The following is a 17,267-nucleotide window of genomic DNA, read 5'->3' on the forward strand; positions in this document are numbered from 1 at the left end:
AGGAGACTGATGCGAAGGATCTAGAAAAAGGAATCAAGAAGGTCAGCCGGTGGCCCAGAACAATTCAGGAATGAGATGTATATACCCAAACAATAACCTCTGATCTAAACAGAAAAGAGATGTTGGAAGTGTGAGGAGGGAATAATACCGCAGCTAGTTTGGGAAATTCCTCAAGGCCAGGCGGAACAGCGAGGAGCGCTTGCGCCGTCTCAAGCAGGACGTCAAGTCAGAGCTGTCCGACAAGGTCTTCACGGTGAGGGTGAGCGCGCTGCAGATGCAGCTGTACAAGCAGAGGAAGAAGTACACGATGATCGTGGATGGGAAGGACAGCAAGCGAGCTTGACGCTGATGACTGAGATCGCACAAGGGTACGTCCCCACCCCGTCCTCCCATCCCATCCGAGCCATGCATCTCACACCACCCCACCGCATCTAGGACGTTCAACTTGTGAGCACCCACTTCCCCGCTCTTGCCTGATCAGTCCCCGATAACCGCACTCGAAAAGGTCAAAACTTTAACGAGATCATACTGTGCATATACTCGCAGTTTATGGAGAAAGAAGTGCGCCAATGGCAGCATATATACAAGGTGCCGCCCTCTCTTTTCTCTCTCTCTCTCGCCTTCCTCCCACCTTGACACCGTGGGCTCACGACCACGCAGGCGCTCCAACTGCTTGAGTACCTCGTCAAGCATGGTAGCGAGCACGTCGTCGACGACGCCTGCTCGCACATCTCAGCCATCAAGATGCTCTGCAACTTCCACTACATAGACAACAAAGAGAAAGACCAGGGCATAAACGGTGTGCCCCACACCCATACCCTCACCCACCCCATCCATCCATCCACCCATCCGTCCCCAACTCATTGCTCACCCACCCTGCCCCCACAGTCCGCAACCGCTCACGCGAGCTTGCCAAGCTCCTCTCCAACATCGAGAAGATCTGTGTCGAGCGGCGCAAGGCTAACGCCAACAAGAGCAAATGCATTGGCACGGGCTCCAACGGGCTCTCCTTCACCTCCGGCGGCTCGCGCTATGGCGGCTTCAGCAGCAACTCGCTGGGTGGCGGCGGCGGTGGGAGCTACGACGGCAGTGCGAGCAGGTTCGAGCGAGGTGAGTGCGCGCACGCGCAACCAATAGAGACAACACAAACGACTGACAATCGATCCTGGTGTTTCTTTGTTCGTGCAGATTGCAGCGGTGGAAGCAGCGGCAGCGCGGGCAGGAGCAGCGGGTTCCGCGACGACACTGCGCGGCACGGATACGAGGAGTACGACGCAGGCAAATACGAGTCGGGCCCGCGCCGCTCCAACTCGCTCACTGTCCACACCGTGCAGTCGCAGTCTCAGTCGCAGTCGCAGGCGTGCACGGCGCGTCTCGGCAGCGACAGTGACGGCTCCAGGAGCAACAGGATTCTCAATGGTGGGGAGCACGGACAAGGTGCTCCCTGCGCTCGCGAACCTGAACCTCGCGGACAGTGCGTTGTCCCTCCTCTCTCCTCGGTCGTAAGCGGGGTAACTGACGCGCGCGCGCGCGTTTGTTTGTTCGCAGACGACGACTTTGCCGACTTTCAGGCGGCCCCGCCATCCGCGACCGCCGCGGCACCCGTGCTCCCGAGCGGCAAACCGAGCCTCATGGACATGCTAGCCTCCGCGCCCGCGTCAGTTGCTGCGACCAGCACGCCCGCGTACGCCGCGCGACAGCCGCTGTACACCTCTCCCGCTACCCCAAGCACTCCTAAAGACATGGGCACGGGCATGGGCATGGGCGTGGGCATGGGCGTGGGCGTGGGCGTGGGCGTGGGCATGGGAATGCAGCCTACCCTAGCGGCATACGGCACGCAGGGCCAGGGCCGCCTGCTCTCCTTTACGCAGCCCGCGCTGAGCCCGATGTCGTCCATCACTGCGACATCCTCGCTTGCGACGTTGCCGACCATCGGGGCAAAGAAGCCTGCGTGCGCGGGTGCGGGAGCAGGAAAATTTGATGATCTGTGGACGATGAGGATGGCGCTCGGCTCGGGGGCGGGGGCAGGGGCGGGGTCGAAGCCCGGCATGCCAGTAGGCGGGAAGTGGACGAGCATGGGCATGGGCTTGGGCTTGGGCTTGGGGGGTGGTGGCGCGGTGCCTGCCAAGTCGATGAAGGACCTGGAGTGGGAGAAGGTGCAGATGGGGATATGGGACGTCGGTGCGCAGAAGGCACAGCAGCAGCAGCAGGCAGTGCGGGTGCGGGTGTGTTTGGGTCGTTTGGGCCTGTTGGGGGGTCGGCAGCTGCCGACTGGTCAGTCTCTCACATCTGTCTGTGCTGGTGTCAACTAATTGCTTCAGTTTAGGAATCCCCATGCGGATCTGCAAGCGCAGGATCGTGCGCATCGTATCGGCCAGACCAAGGCCATGCGCATCCTGCGCCTGATCACCAAGAAGAGCATGAAGGAGGCCATGTACGCGTGCGCACGCTACAAGCCTGACATCAACAACAAGGTCATCCAAGACGGTCGACGCAGGAAGAGCAGGAGGATTTTCTGGTTCATCGTCGTAGCTCTGTCTGCTCGTAGACACACAAAACTCATCTTGATCTTGGAAGCCAACCAGGAAGAAGAGAACGAGGAGGTGGGAGACATGAATGACAACAAGATCAGCAGCATCATCGCGCGCACAGACGAGGAGGAGAAGTTCTTCTCTGATCTTGACATCCAGCGGGAGCACAAGCTGCCAGTGGCGATGGCATGGAAGGCTGCGGGCAACCGGGGCGAGCCGCCTCAGCTTAGGCTGGGGTTTGGGTGCGTGGTTATTAGGCTGGCATCATACTAACGGCTTGGCTAGGTGGTATTGAATCCCGTTTGCGAGCGTCGTACAGCCCGCTGCGTCACCGCATGACTCCTTTGCACCGCATTCGCTATCGGGCGCAGGCACTATGTGGATGTTACAAAAAGGGGAAGAGGATCAGGTATTGGGCAACAACTCTGACTGTATACTGCTGTGTCCGACGGTTGTCTGTGCCATATGTACTAATGATTCTGTATCTATTTTGAGTTAATGTGACCAATTACAGGCTAGCTATCTGTTGAAGACGAAGGAACATGTCCGTGTCCACGGTATCTACAACCAGTAAGTCCCCTGTCCTCTCAAAATCTTCTACTAACAATGCACCCCTAATGATGGACCGTACAAAGATGAACTCACAAGAAGTTCGAGGTTTTGCACAGACACGGAATAAGCCGAAATCGACATCCTTTTGCCGATGAGGACCGCTAAGAGTGGCATCAAATGGATGAATCAATGCAATGGGGTAGTCTTCGCCTTCGACCTTGTAGTTGAAAACAAAGACAAGCTGTGCAAAGATAGGTCCCCTGACTGTGTCCACGACAATGCAGTCATATCGTGGCTTTTCATGGAAGGATGGGCTACACCGCAAGTAATCCATCTTCTCTCTCCAATTAACTGTGGACTCATATCGAACCTTCAAAAAGCAGTATTCCCAAATCTGTTAGGATGCAGTTTAGAGGTATATCACAATTGCCAGATTAATTAGACACTTACCTTGTCATTTGCATCTAGCTTGATGCTTGCTGCCACTTTATTGAATTGGTGAATGAGATTAGCTATAAGCCATTTGATCAATCTCTTTGAGAAATTGGTGAATGCAGGATCCTTGGATTCCTCTCGACTATGAAGAGAGGAATTGATGTTCCGAGAACCAAGAATGACATGACCAGCAATAAGAACAGTTGACCTCCAATTTTCCAAAATATCAAAGTCTTCTTCCTTTTCTTCTTGAATTTGTTTGAATGCTTGTACATGCTCAATCTGAGCACGAACAAATTTGGTGACTAGAGTATACTGGTCCACATTCAAAATCTAGAAAGAATATTAGCATTAATAATGCTTATATGTAAAATAAAATACCTGAGAGGCAATATTCTTCTTGTTTGTACGAAGGAGATATGCATATTTGATAGGCCCATGCAACTTCTCATTTGGCTTTGTATTGTCATTGCGAGTGGCACCTTTCTCTTTGATATCTTCAAATAAGTGCTTGTGAGTGTGAATCTTGGGGAAATTCCAATCCTTTAAGTTTTCTGCATCAACCATCATAATATATTTCTAAACCAAAAATATAAGCAAAATTTAATATCCAATGAAGTAGCAAAAAAACCTTGAGTGATTGTTCAAATCTTAAGATTGCTAATTCACCCACAGCAATTGTTTCTTCTGTGTGGACTTCGAGTGCAGCATACATATCTAAGACAAGATAGCTGCGAATGCATTGAAGCAAGGCATATCCAGCTGGAGTTTTTTGCTTATTGCCCAAGAGATTATGAACTGCAAAAGTAATAACCTATAAATAGTATTAGATTCAAAGTTTGAAAGAAAGAATAATAATAAAACCAACTTTGGAAATATCTTCAAATTTGCTACCATCTGTAAAAGATGTATTCATGATACTGGAAAAATGGTTGAGATCCTTCCAAGATGGAATCAAGTCCATTCTACAAATGAATTTCAGTTTAATAAACAAATCTCGAAGAATTGATAGCTTACCGATTATCACCAGATTTTTCTGCTCATCGGCCAAGATTCTCAATAATCATTTTGAGCCCAGGCCACAAATGTCTTCCAAATACACCAAGATGGTATGCATGAAGTCGATCCCATGATAAAGCATGATGCACATTAGTGTTTGATATCGACCAAAAAGCACTCTTTAAATAATCAGAATCACAGATATCAAAAACTCAATAATACACTTACTTTTACTGGTCGGAGACTGAGCTGTTTGAAAAGCTGTTCCTTATCCCCAAGGAACCTTAAGCCTTGTGCTTGCTCAAATATACCTTCTGACTGATCGCTAGTTCGTCGTGGATGAGTTTTTGAAAGATCAACCAACTCTTTGTCAGGAACAAGACAAATAGGACAAGGACATAAGCCATTTTTGCCCCGTATCAAGGCCATAACACATCTAAAAAGATTATGTAAATAATCATTATAAATAAAATCAGAAAAACATACTGCTCTTCATAGTCAGCTGTCAAAATTAGAATCATTGGAAAGAGCCATCGCTTTGTTCCATCAGCACAGTGGAAAAAGAAGCCATACTTGGAATGCTGCTCAATAGACTTCAACAAATGAAGAAACGACTCATGCCAAACAACATTCTTGAAATTGGCAAAAGAAGTCTTGTTCTTCTCTTTAGGGTCTTCAGGTACCTATAAATCTTTTAGAACAATAAGTTATCAATGATTGAATTAAATCTTACAATAGGTAGCCATCCAACAAGATGACTACCACCAACACCGTCACCATTCCGAATATCAACGGGGAGGTTCGCAAGTCGTGCAAAAACTGGATAACCTTTCTGTGTGCCAAATGATGATAATTTGGTCTTGTCTGCATACAGGATGTAACACAGAGGGTTGGCTGTTGGAGGGATTTTTGACTGGCAAAAATGAGACTAGAAATCTTGAATATAAGAAGAAAGCACTATACCTGAGCTTTCCAAAACCCATCAGCAGCCCAAGGCTCATAATACATCTGCACAAACTCTGTACCATTGAATTTAGAAACTTTCTCGGCATCCCAAACCCAGTGTAGAGCTAGTAGTGGATCTTCGAGAAGATCCATTGTCCATTCCCATAGTGGCTTGAAATGGACATTGAACGTCTCATGTTTACCCTTGTATAGGACAGAGATCTCCTCTTGCTCAAACTAAAAGCATTATACAAAGAATCAATACATTCAATCATTTATTGAGCAGATACAACATGCCTACTAACATTGGTGAGGGTATTAGCCTTGCTTCTGAGTAGATCGTATATCTTGGCCTGTGACTTGAGAGTTACAGACTCTGCACCCTGCGACCGCTTGAATAGAGAAAGGAGAGTGTTAACCTGGTCATTGTTCAGAGCACTCTGTACTGCAAACTCGGCAACCTCAAAGTCCAATCGAGAACGAAATGGTTTCCATGGCTCATCATCAATCGGGGATGGCAAAGGCACTGCAGCACGACCGTAATCTTCAAATGATGTTGTCTGTGGACATTTTCGACTGTGCGGATGAAACTCCGTCCGGATATCGTTATGCTTTGGTGCCGGAATCGGAATCGGAATCGGAATCGGATGGGATGTCAGAGCAGCAGAGGCAGAGGGCGATGATTGCAGAAGATCTAGATGTACATCAGGTAGAACATCAGTGGATTGGTGATGGAATATTCAATGCATAAAAAAAAGGAAAGCTGTACTCATTGAAGCACAATGCCCAATCGTCTCGCACACAGCCTCGCAAACTTCAGAGCAATCGGTATCATCTTCTGATATGACCGAGTGGGGGTACATCATGGCCGCCGAGCGCAATGCGTTCGACACTAGCCTGCGCCGCATCGCCCACCACGTTCGCCGAAGGGTCAAGCGACACTGCGTGCATGACGGGCGAGCCCAGCGCAATGCAATCCTGCTCAATCTTTTGGGCTCGACGATCATCTTGGTGCATACACACCGTGGCTGCTAGGTAGGAGACCCCCAACCGCAGCTGGCGCCGCAAGGCCATCTCACGCCCCGTGTTCGCCCACGGGCAAGTCAAGTGGTGCCGAGCACACGACAGGCACTCCCGGTGCTTGATCCTCTGGGCTCAATGACCAGCTTGGTATGTGCACAACGTGGCTGCTGAGCAGGAGACGTTCGACTCGGCCCCACATCCCCATATTGCCCTCTGCAGTTGCCAAGGGTCGAGCGCCGTGCAAGACAGGCGAGCTCGGCGTGAGATCGTGCCAGCATCCACGGACCTTTTGTGTGCTCCGAGAAAGAAGAACTCACTTTGCTCTACAACTTCAGCAGGAACGTCCTCGTGCAGTTCCAGGTTCGTGAGAGGCGCTTGGCTGCCATCGATCGGAGTGCAAGGAGTGCGACGACGTTTCTCTGCTGCCACCGCCGCCGTTAGAGGCTACTTCAGGGACTGATGGTGCAATCCACGTACCTTCCAGCTTTTTTTTCCGCAGGTACCTCTCCTCGAACGCCCTATCCTGAATGCCTTCTAACTTTCTCTTCCCGCAGGCTCTCTTGTGGGTTGTCAGCCCGCGATGCTTGAAAAACCCCCCGCAATGCATGCACTGAGATGAAACGGGACCCGCTGTCGCACCTGAAGCAAGGTTCGTCGACATCAATATTGAAAGGGAGACTGATGAGGGGGACTGATGGCGGGGGCTGAAGCGCTGAGCGGCTGAGCGTCGTCGAGGTGAGTCTGAAATGAGGCCTGAGGATCACGATCTATCATTATCTGTGCGATCTAATCAAAATGAATTATCATTATTCTTTAGCCCTGGTAATGGCCTCCAGGCCGATCCCCACATGGTAATCTGACTCATCAAATCATGATGCCGAAAATGATGCTATTATGATGTCAAGACTCGGCATCATAATGCCCGACCGTTTTTTCCGACACACTTGGGGGTGGCTCGCCCGCTCTCGCTCGTTCATCGTTCAACCAGCATCTTGTCGCGCACCTAGAACTCATAACCTGTGTTCATCTACTTGAGAATACACTTCTATACAAAAACAATCCTAGCAATAGCACTGGACATTGCAGTGTAATGGGCATCACAGGATCCTTACCATTGAGATGGTCAACCCTGGTCAAGGGCGGTGTCGAGATGGGCTCAACAGATTCCCAAGGTATGTCTCCGTCCAAGCCGACCCCCACGCCCGTCGTTCATCCCCTGTGTCATCAAGATGTCGACAACTGCTCCGAATATCCTCAACTCGTGCCGACAATCCCAATTCCAAACCATTCCCGTGTGTCGAGCAGTGTAACGACTGCAACATTGATTGGGCCAAGCCCATTGGAAAGTCTTGGTTGTAGAACGGACTCTTCTTGTATCATCAGTATGTCTGCGTCTGATAGATCCCATATCCGTTCTGCTTAATCATAACCCCAAAAAGACGTTGATTACCATTCTGAAGGCTCAAAACACGTCAACCGTATTCGATGTTCCATTAATTCAGGTGTAACATGCTTGGGTCTTAAGTGCAGCAGAGGTTCCAATATGTCGAATGTGTCAGTCCCTGCGAAGAGGCACAGAGGACCTAAATCAGGACCCGAACTCACACAATCTTCCAGTGCGCAAACCCTTGTTTACAACCTTATAGTTTTGTTGATTTAATATTCGTTCAAGAAGTAAATCATCGCTCAAACGTCCTGACTCCGTCTGTGAGTATCAGCAAGACGATTCCTTCGAAGGCCACTGGTACGCGTATGATTGGGTGACTGCTCGTTCAATTACTGATATTCTGACTCCATAAGGTGCGGACCAGCATCCCGAAACCCCCGAAACCCCTTCTCAAGCTCCATGATCAGCCATCTCGAATGTCAAACATTGCCTTGTGACGGATGAGCTCGCATCGATGGCCTGAGTTGAACCGTGTTACTTGTTAAATCAGCATCTCTGGGAAAACAAAGAGATGGTATGTCTGTTCCTCTGCTCCTGGTTCTCGATATAATGTCTGACTCTCGATCGCAGCTTACACGTCTCGAATGGATGTGGGGGATGCAATACGATTCACTCGAGTTGGATACAGAAGCAAATAGAATTTATTGTGTGTTTTCTAGTTATATGTGCCTCAACCACAACTGACATTCGCTTCGGGCTAGTATGTCATGACTTGCTGGAATCATTTGACAGCAACCGCTGGCTGCTCCTTCCTTCGCTTGAGATGGTCAACAAATTGTGGGATCGCTGTCATAATCTCATAGATGATCCTACCAGCGCAAAGCAACAACCGCACATCGAGACGGTTCGTGTTTCCATCTTTTGTCGAAGATCCATCTCATGATCCTTCAGCTTTATGAAAGTGCCGAAACTTTTGAATATCGGTTATTGCCACTGCGGCATGGCATTGAATCGATTGATCGGTTCGATCAACCAAATTCAATTGGAACGTTTTCGCTAGCCGCTGAGCAAAGCCCACACGCTATTCGAATCCATTCGACACCCTCCCAACTCTGGTTTCACGTGCGAAACCCCATTTCGTCATCTGCGATTCCGCTGCCAAGCTCTTTCATGAAACAACATCTGGCCCATCAGGACTTGCGCGGGTAATCCAGTTGCTCTGGCCGGTGTCCGAGTGCGATGCCACTTGTATGCTCGTCAACTTACAAAGTGTATATTCTCTCTGGCTAGAAGATGCATCGCCCTCGACATTTGCATCATCACCTCGCACTCCTCTTCAATTACCCTCCCCTGATGCCTGTCCAAGGCTACCCATCCGACGTCGCCCGTCCCCAGAGTCTTGTGTCTGACCATGCTTTAATAGCTGATTTGCATGGACACCTTTGCTATGCTCTCGCTGCCAAAACGGTGGCATTATCAATAACTCCATTGACTCTGATAGCGACGAAGATCTTATCAGTCTTAGTCCATCAGAAGCTGCATCTGAATATAAATCCTACCGCAGACATCTTTCTTATAAAGTAAGATCTTGGCAATCCCGTTGTATGAAGGAGGGAGGGAGATGGACATCACGTGTGCTCAACGATGACCAGCTGGGAAGCTATGTGGAAGAGCGATCACGAAACATTGAGCGGACTGTACGGCATACTCATTCTCGATGGTGATGCCCAATGTACTCACTCTTAGGATGTCAGATTCCAGTTTGAGAATCCTCCTGTAGAATCATTGTATGATGAGACATGTTGAATATACCCAAGTCTCAGACTCTCATCAATTCTCCTCTTAGAGTGGCTTCTCTAGTTCCAAGCCAAATATTGTCGCTAGGCCACCCTCCGCCATATAGGCCACATCTTGTGCCTTGTCCAGAAATCATAGGCCACATCTCGTACCCTGTGCCGGTCACGTTGTGGCATATCTCGCCAACTTACACATTGAACACAGGTCCGGCCATGACATTATTCTGCCATGGCCGGGCTATGTTGAATGTGCCACTCGTTCCATGACTATAAATCCCTATTGCTGCCCTTTCCAGGCCACCTATACCTTCCTTCCTCCCATCCATAGCCCGTTGACAACTCCCCTGAACCCCATGCACAGGGTTTTCAACTTCACTCATGGGCCCTCAATCGCAAAAAGTGAGACTACTATAGACTTCACTCCTATCTCCTTAGGAAAAACCCTTATCTACGACACCGACATCTCCACCAAGGACAAGCCATCCACCAAGGGCAAGGCCTCTACTAAGGGCAAGGCCTCTACTAAGGGCAAGGCCTCTACTAAGGGCAAGGCCTCTACCAAGGGCAAGGCCTCTACCAAGGCCAAGGCCACCACTGATGGTGAGGGCTCTGCCAAGGGTAAGGCCCCCACCAAGGCTAAGGCCTCCACCAAGGGTAAGGTCTCTACCAGGGGTAAGGTTACCACCGATGGTGAGGGATCCACCAAGGGCAATAATTCTCTCAAGGGCGGGGCCACAGCTAGTGGCAGGACCTTTACCAAATACAAAACCTCCACCAAGGGCAAGGCCTCTACCAAGGGCAAGGCCTCTACCAAGGGCAGGATTATCAGTGATGGTGAGGGATCCACCAAGGGCAATGCTTCCCCCAAGGGCAAGGCCATGGCCAATGGCAAGGCCTTTGCCAAATACAAAACCTCCACCAAGGGCGAGGCCTCCACCAAGGGCAAAACCTCTACCAAAGGCAAGCCCTCAGACGATACCAAAGAAGAGTCAATGGTGGAGGAAGAGACATCCAACAGTGGCTTAGATGCCAATGTCCCACCCTGTTTGCCAGTCCCAGCTAGAAGTTACAGTCGGAATTCTAGTCTCGTTGACATCAGAACAATGTCAGAGGAAGAGCTCAATGATATCTGCCATTCTGCACTAGCTGGCAGGATATTTGACAGATTTGGAGACTCCATATTTTTTGATGATAATGAGTATGATTCTAGAGCACTGCCTCTACCAGACAAGGATGAGATTATGCACCATATCCTGCAAGGAGATTCGATGCACAATGGTAGAAGCTATCGTTCTGGGACTAACCCATTCTCAAAGCTTATGGTCGATCTGTTGGATCCCCACCCTCACCAATGCCTTGTGACTAGAGAATTAGATTGGGAAGATGAAGTAGAATATTGCCATCTTCTCGACTGGTCCAACTATACAAATTATGCATTGGTAAGTTTTATTCTGTGATCTATCTATGCTTACTGATAGTCCAATTGTTGAAGCTCATAGCATTCGAGTACTCTCTTTGAATCGTTTACAAGAAATTCAACATCGATGATGCTAGAAACATAGCTAGGCATAGGACATTTTGTCCATCTCTTATTTCATTTATTGATCCCAACTTTTTTCATCAGTCATCATAAAGCTTCATAGATGGTGATGCGCTTGCGATGGCTCTGCATGCAAAAACACAACACAAAACACACCACTAAACACAGGGTAGGCGGGGAGCTGACTTCACTACAAATATCGAGAGACCCTTGTAAGTTGCAAGACGGGGCACGAGATACGTACTGCAAGATATCAAGATATCTAGCAAGGTGATGCGAGGTCACGCAAGAATACTCTCATGTGAAACAAAGTGGTGGACTGTGGGCCAAGGCGCGAGTGACCGAGGCAACTTCAAGGGCAGCGACAAAGGCCCTGACAATAGCAGCAATGAAGGCGACAAGTGCTAAATCGAGCGAGTGCGATGTCGGTGTGATGCGATATGAGTAAGATATTCGTGCGAAGTTGGGCTCTAAACAGAGGGGTGTTTGAAAACTGGTGTATTGCAGTGTTGTAGGCAGGTATTTATAGTAAGTCGAAGTGAGTATAGTAAACGCGAACTCGTAAGGTAAAGTAAATCAATATCGCGCCAAGACCATAACATAGAAAGATAAAGAAAAACCACGCGCAGAGGTGCTCGCAGACCGCGAGGTTCTGTTGCGCCGCGGTCGAGAGACAAAGTGATATTTAGTAAAAAGGTGTAGTGGTGAGATGAGGTAAACTCTAGGAAGGTGGAGGGGCAATGGATCACGGGACCTGTACTACCCAATAAGCACACACAATAAAGCTCTCTGCAATATCGCGTCGCGGAGCTGCTCGCAGTGCAGTCCGTACGGTCGATGCTTGCGAGGCATATGGCGAGAGCTTGGCGAGGTCTTTGCGGGTGCAGCAGGCTCGAGGTTGTTGTGCGATACGCGTGGGGGCTGAGTGAGATAATGCGAGGTGATGACTGAGGGGTGCAAAACAAGACCGCGTCGGCCCGATACCGTAATGCTGAGGTTGTAGTGGGCATCGGAGGGAATCGCTCTGGGCTGCGGGGCCACCCGGCGGTGTCTGGGGTATCCCTTGAGGTCAGCATGCTAGTGCTCGTAGAACTGCAAAAAATGGGGTCCCGGCGCTTAGAGAGGTGGCACGCTCATCAACGGGTGGACAAGAATCATGCCATCATCTTCCCCACTATAGATATGGTCCACCGCCTTAGCAAGCACAAGTGCAGTGATGACATTCATAAGGTAAATATTGGATGGAGTCTATTTGTCCCATTTTCTGACTTGTCGAGCAGATTTATCAACAAGAGGAGGTTTTCATGTACCATTTTTTACCGCTTGGAGAGCCAACCTCAAATATCATCCATTATCAAAAGACTGATAAGGGTGAGCAGCTTCTGGCACGTGACGCAGCCATAGAGTTACATCTGTATCCGTTCCATACCTTGCTGTCTCTTCGATCACATGTGGAACCACACTATGTGGTCATCAACGCCACTCAGAAGCCACTATCCATCGGTCAAGGCCAATCCCAAATGCAGTTGCTTCGCTCGATTGCAGCTGTCTACAATATGGACTTAAGTGCTGCTCAGAAGTTTTTCATAGATATCGACTTGCTATACAAGGCCTGGAAAGAACCTGCACTAAATGATTTTGCAATTCCCAAGGTGAAGAAAGAAGCTCAGGTAAATGGAAACAAGGGAATGGAGGACGCGGTGATGAGCATGGGTATGCTCTAGGCACCAATACCCCACTTTTTGCAGCTTTTCAGTATTCTTTGACCATTCAGCACACTTAGGACTGACCGATCCCGATCCGTTCGGCGATCTCAGCCATTTGTCAGGTGCTGACTTTCCATGAAGACCTCCGCACAGTTGTTCAGAGCTGTTCACAGTCATCCTATCCATCTATCATCACTCTCAGCAGTAGGGGCTCTCCACAGACTGTTGTGGCCGATTGCTGATCGGTTCGGTACACTTCACATGGTTGGCACATTCGGTTGGCTTCAGTGTCCCAAATCGGAGGTGGCCAAACACTTTGTTGACTCAGAACGGATCTGTCTTTCTATCTCTTATCATCCTTATGCCTTCTATTGACCTATCCTTCATTATCTTCAGAGCTCCCAAGTTTCTAAATGGTTTACCCATGTGGCATGTGGTTCTTATCTCCAAGTCCATGTGCACTCACCTTGGCAATCTCTCCACTTATTTAGACTTTAGAGTTATTGCTTCTTATCTTATAGTGTTTGCAACATCACTCCCTTATCTTCTTTACCTTTGATCACTCTTGGCACACATTTCCAATTGCTTTATGCCTCTGCCGATCTCCCTATCTTGTACCTGTTTGGACTTACTATAAAAGGGCACCTATGGCCTTGCAATACAGCAGCTTTGGCTCCCCCTTTGTTCCAATTCCATTTGTGCATTTGTGTCTATGAGACTTTGAGCCATTGCCTTCCGATCCTTGTTCGCATTTTGCCCTTTTGTTTGTGTTGTTGCGTTTGATTGCAGCCCTCTGTCAGAGCCCTCATCATCTTGCTCTCTCCCTCTCATCTAGTTTGTCATCCTCTGCCAGTGTGCAGTGTGGCCTTGCACCCATTCCCTTCCCTTTGTGTCCCAATCAAATCCCGATCAAACACTGACCAACTGACCAACCAACCTACCAACCAACTAACTGAGCTACCAGCCTACCAAAATACCAACCAACCAACCAACCAACCAACCTACCAACTGACTGACCGACCAACTGACCGACCAACTGACTGACCGGCCTACCAACTGACCGACTGACTGACTGACCGACTGACTGATTGACCTACCGACCTACCAACTGACCAACCTACTGACCAACCAAATATTTTGATTTTGGAGTTGTTTGTTCACTATACTCCGAACACTTTTAGTACGCTCCCTTGTTGGTTGTTGCACAGCTTATAGTTTCTTGCACACTAGAACCAGCTCCTGCCTACCTGCACTTGTAAGAGTGTTTCTTGGGTGTGTTTTGCACTTAGAGGCATCACTAGCATATCAGCGGGTGGTGTTGGCACAAATCCTCATCATACCCCTGATTTGAACCATCCTACAAAGAGGCAGTGTCCAAGCCCAACATCTTCCAAGAATGTGGTGACAAAGTACAACTCCATGAAAAGTACAGCAGGATCTGTCCCAAGCCAAGCCACCTGCAAGTGACCTGTTTGTACTATGAGCACTAGATCTATCTGTACTACAAGTGTGGTGGCTAAGAACTGTATAGTATCTTGGTAATACCTGAGCCAATAAGAAGTGACTTAAGTAATATGTAAGAAATAGGTGATTTGTCTTAATTCAATACACCTTCTCAAATCTCCTGAAGTCCAATTAGTCACAAACGGTGTCGTGCAGTGAGATGGTTTGGAGTCGGAGGGCAGAAAACAGTCTAATTGACATGCCAACCAATTCCAAAGAATTGTCGCCTAGACTGACTCAGGTTTTCCTTCTTTCCTGGAGCAGCCTAGTTGTTCGTTGTTGAGGGTAATTTCTCTTGTTTATATAGTGGTACCAGTTTATCTTACTATGCAAAGCTATGTGCCTAGGTTAGGAGGTATATGGATCCTAAGGGAGTGGTTACTAGTGTGCTGTGAAGTGTGTGGTTCCTATCAAGGTGCTGTGTGTTAGGATTGGTAGAGCAGCGTGAGAAATACTTTCCTGAATTCAGACTCTTTCTGTTTAAAAGAGTTCAGAGGATGAGTGTGATGAAGAGACGAGACCAGGATATCAGACTAATAGGTGTTGAACTTGGTGTTTTCAGAGCTTCTTTACTGATGCAGGTTCAGACGTTTTCTGACCAGATCAGACTTAGAACTAACTCAGCGTCCCGTTTGGACTAACACAGCTTTAGACTTATCATAAGATACTTGGTGCTGACTTCAGAGACTTCAGTGATTAGTGAAGACCACCTTACAAAGTAAAGATCACTTTACAGGGCAAGAGCAACTTCAACAAGAGGGGCAACAAACTGCATATATTTCAGGGCACATGCACTCCTCTTTTATGTGTTTCTAGAGAGGCTGTGCATGAGACCTGGATTTGGGTATTTACAGATGTATCTAGGTGCTAAAGATTCTAGAATGAAGTGTCTGGTCTAAACTAGAACTGAGTAGGCTTTCCTAGATTCCTCTAGAGCATGGCCTGGAATTATTCTAGATTCTCTATTAGTCACCTGAGTAGCTCTAGGTTCTCTAGCCTCTTGATTCTTCATCCGCTCACTAAGCCATTGCAAAGCCTCTCAGTGCATTAGAAAGTGCATAAGGTCCATGCAATTCTATGAGAGTCTGGATCAGTTTGGCTCTACTCTGGTCCCTTCTAGGCTTCATCCGGTCTATTAAAGTGGCACCAAGGCAGCTTTGTTAATAAATACAGATACTTTAAGTCCCTGATAAGTCAAGGTTTAATGAAAGACAGCTGCATATATTCACAAATATAGATTAAAATGTCCATCCACATCCTAAGTGTCACGAACGGCTGTTCGAGACGAGGAGATCCTAGGCCACAAATAATACTGAAGGGTTTCTTAGAAAGAGTAGAGGGACTGATCAGACTAATGTCTTGGAATCAGAGGAGACTGTGTGAACAGCAGTCCTTAGATTGGACAGAAGTGGATAGCCTAAGGCTTCCACACTGCGCCACAGTATCTATAAATATGCACAGGCAGATGTACGGACCAGGTATCAGTGGGACAGGAACACAAGGTAGTATCGGGAGAAAGATCCTACGAGTCCTTTATCAAGAAGATGAGAAGAGTAAGTAAGCATAGGCAAGGCATTTTGTAACACTAAGCATGAAACTGGAGCCAAGTGAGAGTGTGATACTTGAGATGTAAAGACTGTATGAATTTTAGGAAAAGAAATAAACAAGAAACACTAGACTAAAGGAGTAAGAACTTAATGAATCATGAATAGATAAAGCATTCATGGCCTAGCAAATCGACAAAAGATCATACCTCCTACTCTTGCTAATGCTTGCCTTGCAATCTCCAAGATATTGCCATCGGATGCAGGAACACATTTGCGGTCAGAGCTAAAGAGAGCTCAAATGTACTCACCAAATGTGTGATACATCGCATAGCCAAGTGGGGGAGGGGAGTTGACACAGAAAGTAGATGTCACCACTATGAACTGCTGCTCATTGCCTGCTCCACCAAAAATGGCAATATGATCATCTTGCCAGACCATTTCAGAAAGAACAATAGTTGTAAAATCATAGTCACCATCTGGCTTTCTTTCAATCACATCCACTGAAACCCCATTTTCTAACCAAATCCCCTCTTTCCTATGAAGGACACAGACTTCCATTGATACTCCTCTGCATCTGGAAAAACACCCCCTTGTATTAGCTCCAGATTATATCTAATAGTGTCTAAAAGTATCTAAAAGTGTTAATAGTATCTAAAAGTGTCTAATTTCCTAATTGGGAGCAACACATTGTAAGCATTGGACTGGTTTCCAATTTCATGATATTAGCACTAATTCTATACTAAGAAGTCTTTAATTATTAGTAGGAAATAGTATTTACTACTGCTCTATCAGTGAGAAGGTAAAGATGTGGCACATTCTATACTATTCCAGCATATTACTCTCCTTCATATATGCCTATACCATTATCTTGTAGCTCTTTTGCTGACTTTCCAGTTGCATTTACAAGGGATATAGAAAGAGAGAAATGTGCATTGATGCCCTCAGCCACTTTGTTGGCAGCTTGGCAGCTGCCACAAGAGGCTATGAAGACCTAGGTATCTTGGCCTTGCATACAAGATCATTTAAGTTGTCATTGTTAGCCAATGTCTGCTACTGGTCATTATAGGACACAACATGTAGGTTCAACTTAGGGATATGCTATATGCAGCCTTATAGACCTTGTCTATTAGTATAGTGGCTAATACTGTCTTGTGCAGCACACAATCATCATCACTATTGATATTATAATTTTTAGCACTATTTATATTGTTTATTGCCTTGTTATACAAAAGATGCTCAAACTTGGTGTTTTCCTCTAGCTATTAGGCTGTGGAAAAGACAGTCATATTGGTATGTGGTGCCA

At 47.5% G+C, this 17,267-nt stretch overlaps 7 protein-coding genes across 7 annotated transcripts; 5 read left to right on the forward strand and 2 right to left on the reverse strand.

Annotated features, from left to right (window-relative positions):
* Nucleotides 1–489: 489 nt before the first annotated feature.
* On the forward strand, nucleotides 490–798 carry HETIRDRAFT_247607 (uncharacterized protein; the record flags this gene model as incomplete). The annotated part of the gene is made up of 2 exons (XM_009542205.1): nucleotides 490–588; nucleotides 661–798. Coding segments are annotated over 2 exons (237 nt in total), but the record flags the coding sequence as incomplete, so codon positions are not given.
* Nucleotides 799–1,567: 769 nt separating this feature from the next.
* HETIRDRAFT_305884 (uncharacterized protein) lies at nucleotides 1,568–2,083 on the reverse strand (the record flags this gene model as incomplete). The annotated part of the gene is made up of 1 exon (XM_009542206.1): nucleotides 1,568–2,083. The coding sequence occupies one exon, from the start codon at nucleotides 2,081–2,083 to the stop codon at nucleotides 1,568–1,570; it is 516 nt and encodes a 171-aa protein (XP_009540501.1).
* A 244-nt stretch (nucleotides 2,084–2,327) lies between these two features.
* On the forward strand, nucleotides 2,328–2,804 carry HETIRDRAFT_307999 (uncharacterized protein; the record flags this gene model as incomplete). The annotated part of the gene is made up of 1 exon (XM_009542207.1): nucleotides 2,328–2,804. A coding segment is annotated over one exon (477 nt), but the record flags the coding sequence as incomplete, so codon positions are not given.
* Nucleotides 2,805–3,039: 235 nt separating this feature from the next.
* HETIRDRAFT_121207 (uncharacterized protein) lies at nucleotides 3,040–6,536 on the reverse strand (the record flags this gene model as incomplete). The annotated part of the gene is made up of 13 exons (XM_009542208.1): nucleotides 3,040–3,477; nucleotides 3,534–3,851; nucleotides 3,900–4,097; nucleotides 4,150–4,332; nucleotides 4,387–4,483; nucleotides 4,536–4,554; nucleotides 4,621–4,696; nucleotides 4,746–4,953; nucleotides 5,004–5,200; nucleotides 5,251–5,430; nucleotides 5,481–5,699; nucleotides 5,768–6,073; nucleotides 6,324–6,536. The coding sequence occupies 13 exons, from the start codon at nucleotides 6,534–6,536 to the stop codon at nucleotides 3,040–3,042; spliced, it is 2,652 nt and encodes an 883-aa protein (XP_009540503.1).
* Nucleotides 6,537–7,575: 1,039 nt separating this feature from the next.
* Nucleotides 7,576–8,335, forward strand: HETIRDRAFT_166001 (uncharacterized protein; the record flags this gene model as incomplete). The annotated part of the gene is made up of 5 exons (XM_009542209.1): nucleotides 7,576–7,657; nucleotides 7,715–7,867; nucleotides 7,925–8,101; nucleotides 8,158–8,229; nucleotides 8,286–8,335. The coding sequence occupies 5 exons, from the start codon at nucleotides 7,576–7,578 to the stop codon at nucleotides 8,333–8,335; spliced, it is 534 nt and encodes a 177-aa protein (XP_009540504.1).
* Nucleotides 8,336–10,021: 1,686 nt separating this feature from the next.
* On the forward strand, nucleotides 10,022–11,187 carry HETIRDRAFT_423699 (uncharacterized protein; the record flags this gene model as incomplete). The annotated part of the gene is made up of 3 exons (XM_009542210.1): nucleotides 10,022–10,067; nucleotides 10,104–11,107; nucleotides 11,161–11,187. 3 exons carry the CDS (start codon nucleotides 10,022–10,024, stop codon nucleotides 11,185–11,187), a joined length of 1,077 nt encoding a protein of 358 aa, XP_009540505.1.
* Nucleotides 11,188–12,282: 1,095 nt separating this feature from the next.
* HETIRDRAFT_412928 (uncharacterized protein) lies at nucleotides 12,283–12,932 on the forward strand (the record flags this gene model as incomplete). The annotated part of the gene is made up of 2 exons (XM_009542211.1): nucleotides 12,283–12,438; nucleotides 12,489–12,932. The coding sequence occupies 2 exons, from the start codon at nucleotides 12,283–12,285 to the stop codon at nucleotides 12,930–12,932; spliced, it is 600 nt and encodes a 199-aa protein (XP_009540506.1).
* Between the last annotated feature and the right edge of the window lie 4,335 nt (nucleotides 12,933–17,267).

This window comes from Heterobasidion irregulare, assembly GCF_000320585.1.
Source record: "Heterobasidion irregulare TC 32-1 unplaced genomic scaffold scaffold_01, whole genome shotgun sequence".
Lineage (NCBI taxonomy): Eukaryota > Fungi > Basidiomycota > Agaricomycetes > Russulales > Bondarzewiaceae > Heterobasidion > Heterobasidion irregulare.